Below are 12,342 nucleotides of genomic sequence, written 5' to 3' on the forward strand. Positions count from 1 at the left end.
GCAGAAAAGTGAATGAACTTGATGCTTTTTAAGGCATTGTTGGGGGCGTTTACCATTTGCATCGATCGCCTCAGCACATTACCATATGAATAGCGCGCTCTGCTGGTGGGTGTGATCACATTAGCGATAATTAGCTTAGCCAGGAGAAACTGTACATCACTTTGTTTCATACAGATTACATTACAGGAGAATATTTGTTGTAAATGTGAATTGTTTTATTTAAAAGTAGACATTTTAAGCTTTCTTTAGACATATGTTTCATGTCTGTGTGATAAATATTCGCGGAGTTTCAGTTCATTTTTGTGACGTGTTTCAGAAAGATGCTCGTGGAGACAGAGACGGCTGAAAGCGCACCCTGTTTATTTTCTTTATTTTACAAAAGCACAAGGTTTTGTTGTTATTGTGAGTGTACAGAAATAAAAGTAGACCCTTTATAGTTTTCAATGATGTCTTACACTTATCTGTATGCCCAAAGATGACGCAGTATTTTAAGTTGTTTCTGCTGTTATGAAAAAAAAATCCAGCAGGATGAGCCGGCACGTCCGTCGACCCCAGAGGGTTAATGGGTAAAGTTGGTCCTTAATACAATAAATGATATTATTAGAAAAAATTTTTTGACCAAAACTTCATTTACTTTTGTGTGCTGTGCAATGCGACAAAAGTTTTGTTTCTATTTATAAATCTATTTTTACTTACCAGAGCCAAAATATTTGCTGTTTTCTTTCATTAAAGATATATCTTTTTAAGTGACATGGCTTTGTTTTGGCCAAGTCAAGCAGTGATGAAGGAGAAGAGCATGGATCTGAACACCTTTCAGTTTATGCACATTTATTTTAGCTATTTCTGAACACATGTAAATTATATTTAGATCATAATCGTGTCGGATACAATTAAACTGGAAATGCACACAGGACAATGTTAAATTCATAACACCCAGTATGTATAACGTTTTGTGAGAGCTGCTCTAAAAGCAGCTCTTACATTCATACAGATGGCGTCATCACAGACATTTGTAATATTGTAATCAAATCAGACCAGGAAAAAATACGAAAACATTCGTTACTTCTGAATGATATTTACAATGATGTACCAATAGGTGAGTATTTGCCGGTCACATATCAGACTACTGACATACAGAGATAAGACTTCAGACCGGTATACACTTTTCCTGTGACTTGCCATGGATCAAAAGCATTTTTTTTTCTTGATATCATTTCACGGGTGTTTTTCCATTCACTGCCATTGCTTCCTCCCACTGATGGTCACAATTATGGCCACTGCAAAGAAAAAGTGACGTCACTGAAAGGTCAACAGTAGAAGGGTAATGCTTGGGTTAAGATTACCGTGTCTTAACCAAGCGTGACACGATAAGATTCCAGCATCAAGTAATTTGCCTGTCCAACCTGAAAGCAAAATATCTGTTCTACACAGCCAGTCAGGTCACATTTGATGTTTACTATACAGTTATGTGAAGCAGGCTATTGTAACAAAACATTTTTAATGTGGGTGGGGCCAGAATGTCATCATAGAAATAGAAACCAAGTGACCGACAAAATGACTTATTGCGCATCTCTATTTTCGTGGCTGATTAGGACAAAAATTTACATTAACATGGAAATGATAGCTTTTATTGTTTGTCGCTATATCTTGTCATGTCCTGTTAGCACACTGTGTTAGTTTGTGGTAATTATTATTAGATTAATATGACTTCTGTGTAAACTATAGACGTGTATGGGATGTCCTCATTTAGATAAATGTTAGATAGAAAAACTTTATAGTAATAAAAACATGTTTTTTGTTCTAATTTTGCAACAGAAACAAAAACATTTTTCAGTGCTTGTATGTGTGTGTAAATGGTATATGTGTCAGTGTGTGTTTGTATTGCAAACTGTGTGTTTGTTCTTTACAAAGGTGTTACATGACTCTAACCACAGCGCTTCATCTGCACCGGGGAGGTTCTCCCAAAGGCCCCGCCGGCACTGGGAAGACGGAGACAGTGAAAGACCTCGGGAAAGCTCTGGGAATGTATGTGATAGTGGTGAACTGCTCAGAGGGGCTGGACTTCAAATCTATGGGCCGCATGTACTCTGGTTTGGCTCAGGTATCAGCTCAGGACTTACACATGTTATAACCACATAATAAGCCTCATATAAGCACTTAATAAACTAAATGTTTCAATCCTAAATGTACTGTTGTTTGATACTGTATATGCATATATCTCTCTCCAGACAGGTGCATGGGGTTGTTTTGATGAGTTTAACCGCATAAATATTGAGGTGCTGTCCGTGGTGGCTCAGCAGATCTTGTCAATCCTGTCTGCTCTGACTGCAGGCCTCAAGAACTTAATCTTTGAAGGAAGACAGATCAACTTGGTCTGGTCTTGTGGAATCTTTATCACCATGAATCCAGGTACTCTGGCGGTGTGGACCATATGCTGTTGTATCTAACTTTGTCTAGCACCATTTAAGATTGTCAAACATGTATAGAAGGCTGTCCATAAATGTTTGTTTTTGTCTTTGTATGTGGTTCTGGCCCACTCACTTCCCTTTACATGTTTTGTGTGTGTGTGTGTGTGTGTGTGTGTGTGTGTGTGTGTGTGTGTGTGTGTGTGTCTGTAGGCTATGCTGGCCGCACTGAGCTGCCTGATAATCTGAAGTCTATGTTCAGGCCCATCTCTATGGTAGTTCCAGACTCCACCCTTATAGCTGAGATCACTCTCTTTGCTGAGGGTTTCAATAACTGCAAGGTACATACACACACACACACACACACACACACAAACTGTTTCAGTTTTAATGTGCTTTATTAGCATGAAAAATATTAGTTCAATCATTTATTCATTTACAGCTTAGCTGCATATAAAGGAAATAGTGCATTAAAAAAAATTATGCAACAGAGTACATAATTTAAGAAAACAAAAAGATAAAATACACAGTGTAATAAAAAATAAAAAAATAGGATAGGATAAAAAGGATGACCTTAAAAAGTAAAAACGCACACTCTCTCACTCTCAACGACCTCTTTTGACTTTTATCCTCTGTGTAAAATACTCTTTAAATGTGTAAAAAGATTTGCCTGAAAGCCATAAGTGTCTGCACAGAGTGATTTAATGATGCCAATTTAACATTTTAAATGTAAAAATTTAGAGTGTGATTTTGAATTGCATTTTGGACACTCAAAAGCCTCTAACCATTGAGAAACTAATGATGTCTCTACTGCTAACAACCTTGAGAGCTAAACAAGCATTTATTTAATTTAAAACCTAATCTTTAAAGGTGAAGTGTGTATTCTGTGTAAGTTTTAAAATGTTAAAATATTTTTTTCTATCCCAGTTTAATGTGCAGACATAATTATAAGTAAACACTGAGGCTCAATGGTGCTTTTTAAATATATATATATATATATATACACACACTACCTGTCAAAAGTTTTGAAACACTCATTCTTTATTGTATATATATATATATATAAATATTTTATTTTTTTATTTTTTTCACATTTTAGAATAATAGTAATGTCATCAAAACTATGGAATAACATAAATGGAACTATGGGAATTATGTTGTGACTAAACAAAATCCAAAATAAATCAAAACTCAAAATATTTTTAAGATCATGAGAAACATTTCAGTCAAGTGTTTCAAAACTTTTGACCGGTAGTGTATATATATTATTTCTGATGAAAATGTGAGAGGTGCTTGGCCACAATACTCTATATTCTGGTATTCTGGTTGTTAGAGCATTTTTGTGGTGGCAGTGTCTAGGCTGTTTTGGGTCGTTGCTACTGTAGGACATTGCTAGATGGTTTCTAGGGAGTTCTGGGTGGTTGCTAGGTGGTTGCATACTGGCCCAAGTCAAAAGACCCCATCCCAAAATCTCTGCAATATTCTGGTACATAGAATGGCACAGGTCCTTCATTCTGTGAACCTATGGGATTGTTTCACCTGTTTTATCATCCACCAAGTAAAAATTGTAAGTCTAATCTCTAAGTAATAGCATACCTCTCTTCAACAAGCTGCAAGATTTTATGTATCATTTGTGTCCATAGCACAAGCACCACTAATTAATATTGTTTAATTAATGATGTTGAGTCATTGCTGGACTGAAACATGAAAAGACAATTGTTGAAGGAGATGAGAGAGCAGGTTATTGTGGAATATTAGATTCTATTGGAGATAGAAAGGAACAACTCACGCACACACTTACATACTCCAGGGGGCTGATCCTGCTGTCGGATTACCTCCAACATGCAGCAGGCATGCTGATTGTGTGTTTATGCTCACGTTTGCACGTGAGACACCCAACCGGCTCAACAACACAACACTTAATGCCAAGCCCTTTCAAATACACAATCCACAGACACACTCCCCTGTGGTTTACTAAATCCCACAAGTTTCCATTGGCTGCGTTGCACTCTTCGCCCCGCAAACACGCTCCAATCGTGAAGGCTCATTTGTTGATGCTGTACACAGGCCCGGCGGGCTGGCAGAGAGACAAGCATGGGGAATTGGACTCAGAATTACAAATAATGGACTTGAGATTAAGAGAGCTGGGAAAGGAACCAGCACTAGTTCCAGCCAAGAACAGAATGTCAATTGCAGATTTGATTGTCCCAGAATACTCTGCATTCTTCCAAATGCCCATCTCTCTGCAGTCAATACAGGAATATCATCATTTGCTGTAGAGAGAGGACTATTACCTCCACAAATAAGAGGAAATGGACATATCAATGCTGAGCCATGTTAGAGAGAGAAAGGGGGAGATAAAAAGTATTGCCCTGATGCAGCAGAGTGTGCACGGCTTGGCGTTATGAGCCATAACTGACAGCAAGATGACCATCCCCTGTGAGCCCATAGTCTGCTCAGCCTAGCGTGACTTTGGCACGGGTTTCGGTATGTGTGCTCGCTTGAGCATTCGTCTCTTTCTAAGTAAGACTGTTCGCTGGTATTGTGGAAAAGGAGCTGACATGGTAACCCTGGCCCTCACACACCATTATTGTTCTTTAATCTGCCAAACGCCTTCTATTTATATATCCATTGCTTTCATGAGTACATTCTCCACTCATCTTTATATTTTTCTTTGCCTTCTACCTCTATCTCTCTCTCTCTCAAACACACACATACACAAACACACTCATAGCAGTCATTGGTCAAGTAAATTTACTGTAAGTTTAGTCTTGCAGTCTGAGGGCATTAAACTCTCTGTTGACCCACAGAGTTAAGGGGCTTTCACATGATTCGCATCAGTGCATCAATGCACCGCTCAACATAATCGTCAAGTGCCACTTGGCCTCAAAATGAAAAGCATTGCAGAGAACGTCTTTTAATTTTAGCTCTGGCACCACCCATGTATTGAAACTTTATCTGAATTGTCGGGTAATCATTGGCCATTGCTTCAAGAAGTCAGCGGCAACTGGGTCACAGTTGAAATTGTTTGAACTTTGAATAGCTTGGCTACAATGCTCGTAGAAATCATGGTGCCTGGGGATAACACTGGAGCTGATGTTTCCCTCCATGGACTTCAGTGTATGGGGCAAAGTAGGGGTGGGTGATATACCAGTAGACATGAAAAACCAGTAGAAATATGACAACCGGTATACATTTTGGGTTATCGTCTCTATCGTGGTTATGCAAAATCGCCACTACGTGGCAAGAAATGTGCACCTCATTCTATTCATATTACAAGTACATGATACACATTCTGCCAGAGAAACAGAGGAGGAATGCGGAGCAGCTTCACATGAGACTGAGAGAATTGAAGAAACGGTTTTTCAGGCACTGACAATTTTTCGCAAATTCAATGACATGTTCTAAGTACGCTTCTTTTCTGACACGCAGCTGTGATTCACGTGATTGTCGCGCACGCTACCTCTTAATCATGCAAGTGCATGCGACTCCAACAGGCTTCCAAATATTTGTGCTCCAGAGACAGGAGAGTTCAGAGCAGGATCATTTGCGCTACTCAATGCTGTTTCTCTTTATGTGCACAAACCACAAATCTTACGTGACCCATTTGAATTCTGAGTTTTCTACCATGTTTGCCTTCAGATACTCAAATATTCTCTACAGAGATGACTTGAATCATTAAGAGCCTAATGGAATGTGTTTGTTTGTTTGTTTTTGGGATATTTTTTTATTTATGTATTATTTTGTAACGAGATAAAAGGAGGCGGTGAGAACTGGCTTGACAATATAAATAATCATTTTATGATTAACTTAAAGCAAAAGACATATAACACACACACACACGCATACAGGGCAGCTGCCTATAGCTCTCTCTCTCCCGAACTGCCTCCTCCGGCCGCCTTTATCCCTCTCGTGGGCTTGATTAGCCTGATTAGGGGCCGGGCGTGCATCATCATGGCCCGGCCCCGCCCTCCTCCTTGCCACATATTTCCTTAGTTGCATTGCTTTGAGAAGATGTTGAGTTTCTTGAGGAAAGTTTATAATAATAATAATAGTTAACAACATCAGACTGAAATTTTGCATAATGTGAAGTTTAGCATTATGGTAAGGTTAATTCAAAACCAAATTGTGCCTTTTTTATTTATTTATTTATTTTACTTTGACTATGTTTGTCAAGTTCCAAATAAATAGAAAATTACATAAGAGGAAGTAGTTTTAATTTATAAAGTACTTAATTCACTGACAGGATTACAGGGACATCCCTGCTAGGTAGGCAACTCACAGCCATAATGTGACTCTTTAAAATTAACCATCATCTGTCACATAAATACCACTCACATCTAGTTTTTTTACTTGTCTATTTTTCTCAATTTTTATATCATGCTGTTTTTCTGGAAGTCATTTATCTCACCGTCTTTTACTTTCTCACTTTTGATTTCTTGACTTCTGATCCTTCACAGATGAAAAAATGATGCAATAAAGTTATTACATTGTACATCCACTCCCAATCTCACTCCCTCTTAAACTCTCTCTCTCTCTACCTGTCCATCTGACATATTACTTTATTACCGTCAGATAAATAACCCTGTCTGTTATATCTCTTTTCATGATTTCTTTCATCTGTGTTAAGTTGGGAGTTCCCAACTCAAGGTCACAGAATCTCTATTCTTTTTCCCATAAAATATTTCCAGCATGTTAAAGTCAACGTGAAATGAAAACACTTTAGACCCTACAGTATTTGCTTTCTTAATAAACATTCCAGGTCTTATTGTGCACAAATCAACAGTGCACCTTAAGGCGTCATTTATGGGTGAGATGGGTGGGACATGTCCCCACCACAGTTTAGTTTGTAAAGCAAAATGCAAACAAATCCTGACTCATGATACAGAATTCATTTACTGACATACAGATGTAATTTTATTTTATTAAAATAAAAAGTTATATTAGGGCAGATTAGAACCGGGAACTTCTTGTACTAGAGGCGAAACTTTACCACAAGACCAATCAGTCACCATGAATGTTAAAAAGCTGATCCATGTATTTATCCACGGATTAACAAAATCCCAGGACTAAAGCCCCTTTCACACATGCAGCGACTTCTAGCAACAAAGCGATATGATCTCATTCATTTTTAATGAGAGCTGGCGACACGAGCGACAGCGACATCTGGTGACTAGATGTGGGCGTGTCCAGTGACTTCAGAAAGTTGAGAAAAGTGTAACTTTATGCAAATGAGGAGAGACTTTCGGCAGTGACTACCAATAAGAGAGAAGACAGTGGAGTGTCAGTGGAGCTCTCTTCATCCGTGTCCTGTGAGATACTGTAGTCGACAAACTTTAATTTCGCCAAAGACAAGCAGCGAAGAAGGGGGAGAGCACGGATAAAAACACGTCATCTGTTAACGTGTCAAATATATTTACAACATCGATTTGGATACAATTAAACTGGAAATGCACAGAGGATGATGTTATTCATTACATCCAGACTGTATAAAGGTATGTGATAACTGTAACACTTAATGAATTAAATAGCATTATAATGTGAATATATAGTCTGTATGAATGCCCTGACATTCATACAGACAGGATCATCCAGGCGTTTTTAATATTTTGACCAAATCAGAGCATAAAACAACACAAACATGTGTAAATTCTGAATGAGAGATGTTTACAGTGATGTACCGGTAGGCGTGTGCACTCGCCGGTCACACATCAGACTCGCCTACAGATGAATCGTGAATAAAATATATTTAAATGTCTGCGAAAGTCAAATTTGGCAATATTTGTGCTGACCTCAGGCCTGAGTACACCTTTCCTGGGACTTGGCATGGATCAAAAGCGTTTTTTTAATGTTTTCTTGATATCGTTTACGGGTGTTTTTCCATTCACCGCCATTGTTTCCTCTCGCTGTTGGTCACAAATATGGCAGCTGCGTGGGAAAAGTGACGTCACTGAAACAGGTCAATAGAAGACCAGATATACAAAATCAAGTCAGTTCCCAGTAGATAAAATCAAGTTTAAATATTCTCATGTTGAAAAATCCTGTTTTTCTCTCTATTTCGTTCTCAGGTGTTGGCTAAGAAGGTCTTCACCCTGTATTCTCTGGCAGTGCAGCAGTTGTCTAAACAGGACCACTATGACTTTGGCCTGCGTGCTCTCACTTCTCTACTTCGCTATGCTGGAAAGAAGCGCAGAGCTTGCTCTTACATTGCCGATGAAGAGGTGAGACACACATGCATGCCATTGAGTGACCTGCATAATAAATTCATTAATATTTATCCAATAACAATCTCAGAGACATTCCACTCACAGATGCCTGCACCATCTGAATACCTACTAGTGTACATATGTTCAATAAAACCTCAATGAAACATTTTTGTGTGTGAATGTGTGTGTGTGTGTACCTAATTACATGTGTGTTTGTGTGTGTATTCGGTGATGAAAATGACAGGGACGTCACACTAAAATGTGCTTCTCTCTGGCTGTGATAAAAAATGTATCAAAGGGGACAAAACCTTAAAAGAGAAGTTGAAAAGGACTCATCACCCCATATGCAAACTCATCTCCTTCCTCTTTTTCTCTCTCTTCCTCTCTTCATCTTAATACTAAAGCTCATCACCCATGCAAATGGTGTCCCATGTTTATGTAAGGTTCACGCCTGTGAATGCGTGTTAAAGTAAATGTCATTCGGAAATGGTAAGGCTACTGCTTTTGATAACAGAAGAGCGAGAGGGATTGTTTTCAGATGTATCTGAGGATAGTTTTGTGGCTTCCTGCCTGTAAATTAAGGCTGACATTTGGTCAAGTGAAACTGGCTCACATTAGCTTTCAACATCTACTCCTACACTGAACTAATTTAACTTTTTTTTGTACCCCAGATCTTACTGATGTCTATGAAAGACATGAACATAGCTAAGCTGACCTCCATCGATTTGCCACTGTTTAATGGGATCATCCAGGATCTTTTCCCTGCTGTGGAAACACCCACTATCGACTATGGAAAGGTAGCCTGTCCCAGCATGTTCATAATGGACATGAAGCAGCTGAAAGTGTGTGTTTTTGTGTATGAATGTATGTTCTGACTCATAGCTCTTAAAAGCCTATTTTTGTGTGTTTCTGATTACACATCCTATTTTTCAGAGAGCAGCTCTTGCACAGTTTTCACAGGCTCTCTCTCTCTCTCTGAAGCACCTCTTAAAAGATCCATTAATCCCTGCAGATATTTTCATGCCCTGTCTGTACACAATATTGTTGCATTTATACTGTTCACTTAAATACAGATAAAGACCAGTGCAAAGGCGTTAGTGATAGCTTAGAGGATAAAATCTGGATGAACAAAGCACCCCAAAGGTTGTAGTTTTAAGCATAGAAAGGTTGATCCATGAAACAGAGTAACAGAGATAACTAGTTCACCCCAAAATGAAAATTATGCCATCATTTATAGTATCATATCATTCCAAGCCTGTGTTTTAAAAAGATGTTACAGTGACAATACAATATGCAGTGACCATGGCGTGTCAAGCACCAAAAAGGACAAAATAGCACCATAAAAGTACTATAAAAGTAGTCTATACGACTTGTGTCCTCCAGTACATTTCCAAGCATTCTGAAGCCATAGGGTAGCTTTTTCTTAGGAAAAGACAGAAATTTAAGTTGTAATTCACCAGAAATATTCCCCTCTACCCTAGCCCTCAAATCTTATTTGCACTCCCACATATTCAAATTTCTCGTCATTACGACTGGTCACAAGACATGTGAGAACCAATGACATTTGGTGTCATTGACATCAAACCTGGCTTCTTTTCACATTTATTGTGCTTTTTTGTACTTTTTATGTTGCAGCTTTTGAGTTTGACCATTCTCTTTCAGTGTATGCTTTTATTGCACGGTAAAGAAAAGCATAAATTATTTATTTTTTTAAATTGTGTTCCACAGACCACGAGGGTGAGTACATTTTGTGAACTAGCCCTTTAACTCTGTGCCCTTTAAGATGAAGTTTGTCATTTCTGCGGCACAAAACGGAATTGCAAAAATAATGTTTTTTTCCAATCAGGTTTCCCAAATACTCCCCTTGTCATCCATTGTTCAGGTAAACAAGAAGTTCTGCCCCGAACTCATGCTCTGGTTGAGCCAGAAGCACGACATCTCAGATCGCTCATACAAATATCAAATTTTGAAAGTGCCGCAGAGCCAAAGTGTTTACATGGTTGTGGCAGGTGCTTGGATAAAAAAATCATCTTTTAAATGGCGAATAATGTAAATCATAAGGAGTATTTGATATATTATATTCTCAAAAGATTTGAGAACTATCTTCATGTACTTCAAAACTTGGCTTAACCTCTCAGTGAACTGCTTTCTGTTGTTTTGATTAATGCGACAATTCTTCAAACACACTTATAAAACACTTTATGTAAAAACATGGCCAAGGCTTTTTACATAAAGTTTAAAGTTTATGACACAAAGAGTGTTAAAATGGAGCCATTTACACTTTTCTGAATACTTAAGAGATTGTCTGAGAGAGAAATGTGTATTTGGAGACAGGGTTTACAGTGTTTGTAACTCAGGTATGGAGATATAACGCAGACTCCTCTGAACGTCTGTACTGCTGCTTCCTGCTCCATCCGTAATCAAGAGCGAGAGGAATGAAAAAACACGCAAAGGAATATATTTCTCCTTCCCTGTCTCCGCTCATGCACATTACGCAGTGTTTTTATTGCTGTTTTATATCACCCATCCTGCATCTTCATCTCTGACTTACTCCAGCACATACGCCTCAGAACCATTTCCTTAATTCCTCCTCTCCATCTGTTTAACGAGTCGAGAGAGAACTAAGAGAGGGAGATTAAATTAACCTGAGTTTATCATGGCTGCTTTAGTGCCTCTGGAGCAGTTCAAGTTCGTGCAACTTTACTCAGGGGTGCAGAATCAGCGTGTGTTTTTATTAAGATGACCGCCCACCTTTTGCCAGTTCATTTGTCTTTAGTGGCTCAATGGGATTCACCCACACCGAAGGGTTGTTTTTCCATTTTAGAAAGCGTTTATGTAATGTTCTGAAGCAATTAGCATCTAGTTGGATATCAGGACTTAGATGTTTCTCTGTCCTTCCCACACCTTCTTTCTTTTTATCTTTAGTTAAAAGAGGCTATAGAGGCAGAACTTCGTCGGAGTGGTCTCCAGGTGACCCCCTTCACCATGACCAAGGTAATTCAACTGTACGAGACCAAAACTTCCAGACACTCAGTAATGATTGTGGGGAAAACAGGCAGCGGCAAGACAGTCACATGGAGAACCCTTCAGAACGCCCTCAGCACCCTGCACCGCAACGGAGAGCTGGGGTACAGCCTCATACATGTGAGACCTCCATCATTCTCTCTGCCTCTGTCTCTTCTTTCCATCCCTCTCTCTCTCTCTCTCTCTCTCTCTTTCACTGGGCCACTAACTAGCTGCTTTTCATCTTGGCCTGCTAAATAGATCAGCAGGTTAATGCAAGGTACCTTATATATCAGTCCAGCTGAAAAAAACAAATAAACATTTTAAACCAGCCTTACCTGGTCTCCATGCCTGGACAAGCTGTTTAGGGTTTAGGTCACTTTCCAACTGGCCAGGCTGGGAGACCAGCTGGCTGCCCAGCTTAACCAGATAAACACCAGCTTATCCAGGCTGGGAGACAACCTAGACCAGCTTAAACCAGCTGAGACCAGCAAACCACCTTTGGCTGGTTTTATAAGCAGGGAGAGCAGTCCCTTTTTTTAAATGAGCTTCTTCCATACACGCGTAGTTTTAAGGGCAAAAATCATGCCACTGAAACAAATACGATGCAAACCTTCAAGCCCTCATTAGCATGAAAATTAACTGCCATTAGTGACCACGCTAACTCATCGCCTGATACTCTTACCGCCAAGACAACAGAGTTTCTCTTAAACACTCTTCACTGTTTA

General features: G+C 39.0%; 1 protein-coding gene across 1 annotated transcript in view; it reads left to right on the forward strand.

Annotated features, from left to right (window-relative positions):
• The window catches only part of dnah2 (dynein, axonemal, heavy chain 2), a 299,507-nt gene that overhangs the window by 166,132 nt on the left and 121,033 nt on the right, over nucleotides 1–12,342 (forward strand). Inside the window, exons 36-41 of the mRNA XM_051722679.1 lie at nucleotides 1,912–2,101; nucleotides 2,229–2,409; nucleotides 2,619–2,746; nucleotides 8,474–8,626; nucleotides 9,283–9,408; nucleotides 11,537–11,755. Coding sequence (XP_051578639.1) covers nucleotides 1,912–2,101; nucleotides 2,229–2,409; nucleotides 2,619–2,746; nucleotides 8,474–8,626; nucleotides 9,283–9,408; nucleotides 11,537–11,755 — 997 coding nt within the window. The remainder of the gene's footprint in view (nucleotides 1–1,911; nucleotides 2,102–2,228; nucleotides 2,410–2,618; nucleotides 2,747–8,473; nucleotides 8,627–9,282; nucleotides 9,409–11,536; nucleotides 11,756–12,342) is intronic.

This window comes from Myxocyprinus asiaticus, chromosome 2, assembly GCF_019703515.2.
Source record: "Myxocyprinus asiaticus isolate MX2 ecotype Aquarium Trade chromosome 2, UBuf_Myxa_2, whole genome shotgun sequence".
NCBI lineage: Eukaryota > Metazoa > Chordata > Actinopteri > Cypriniformes > Catostomidae > Myxocyprinus > Myxocyprinus asiaticus.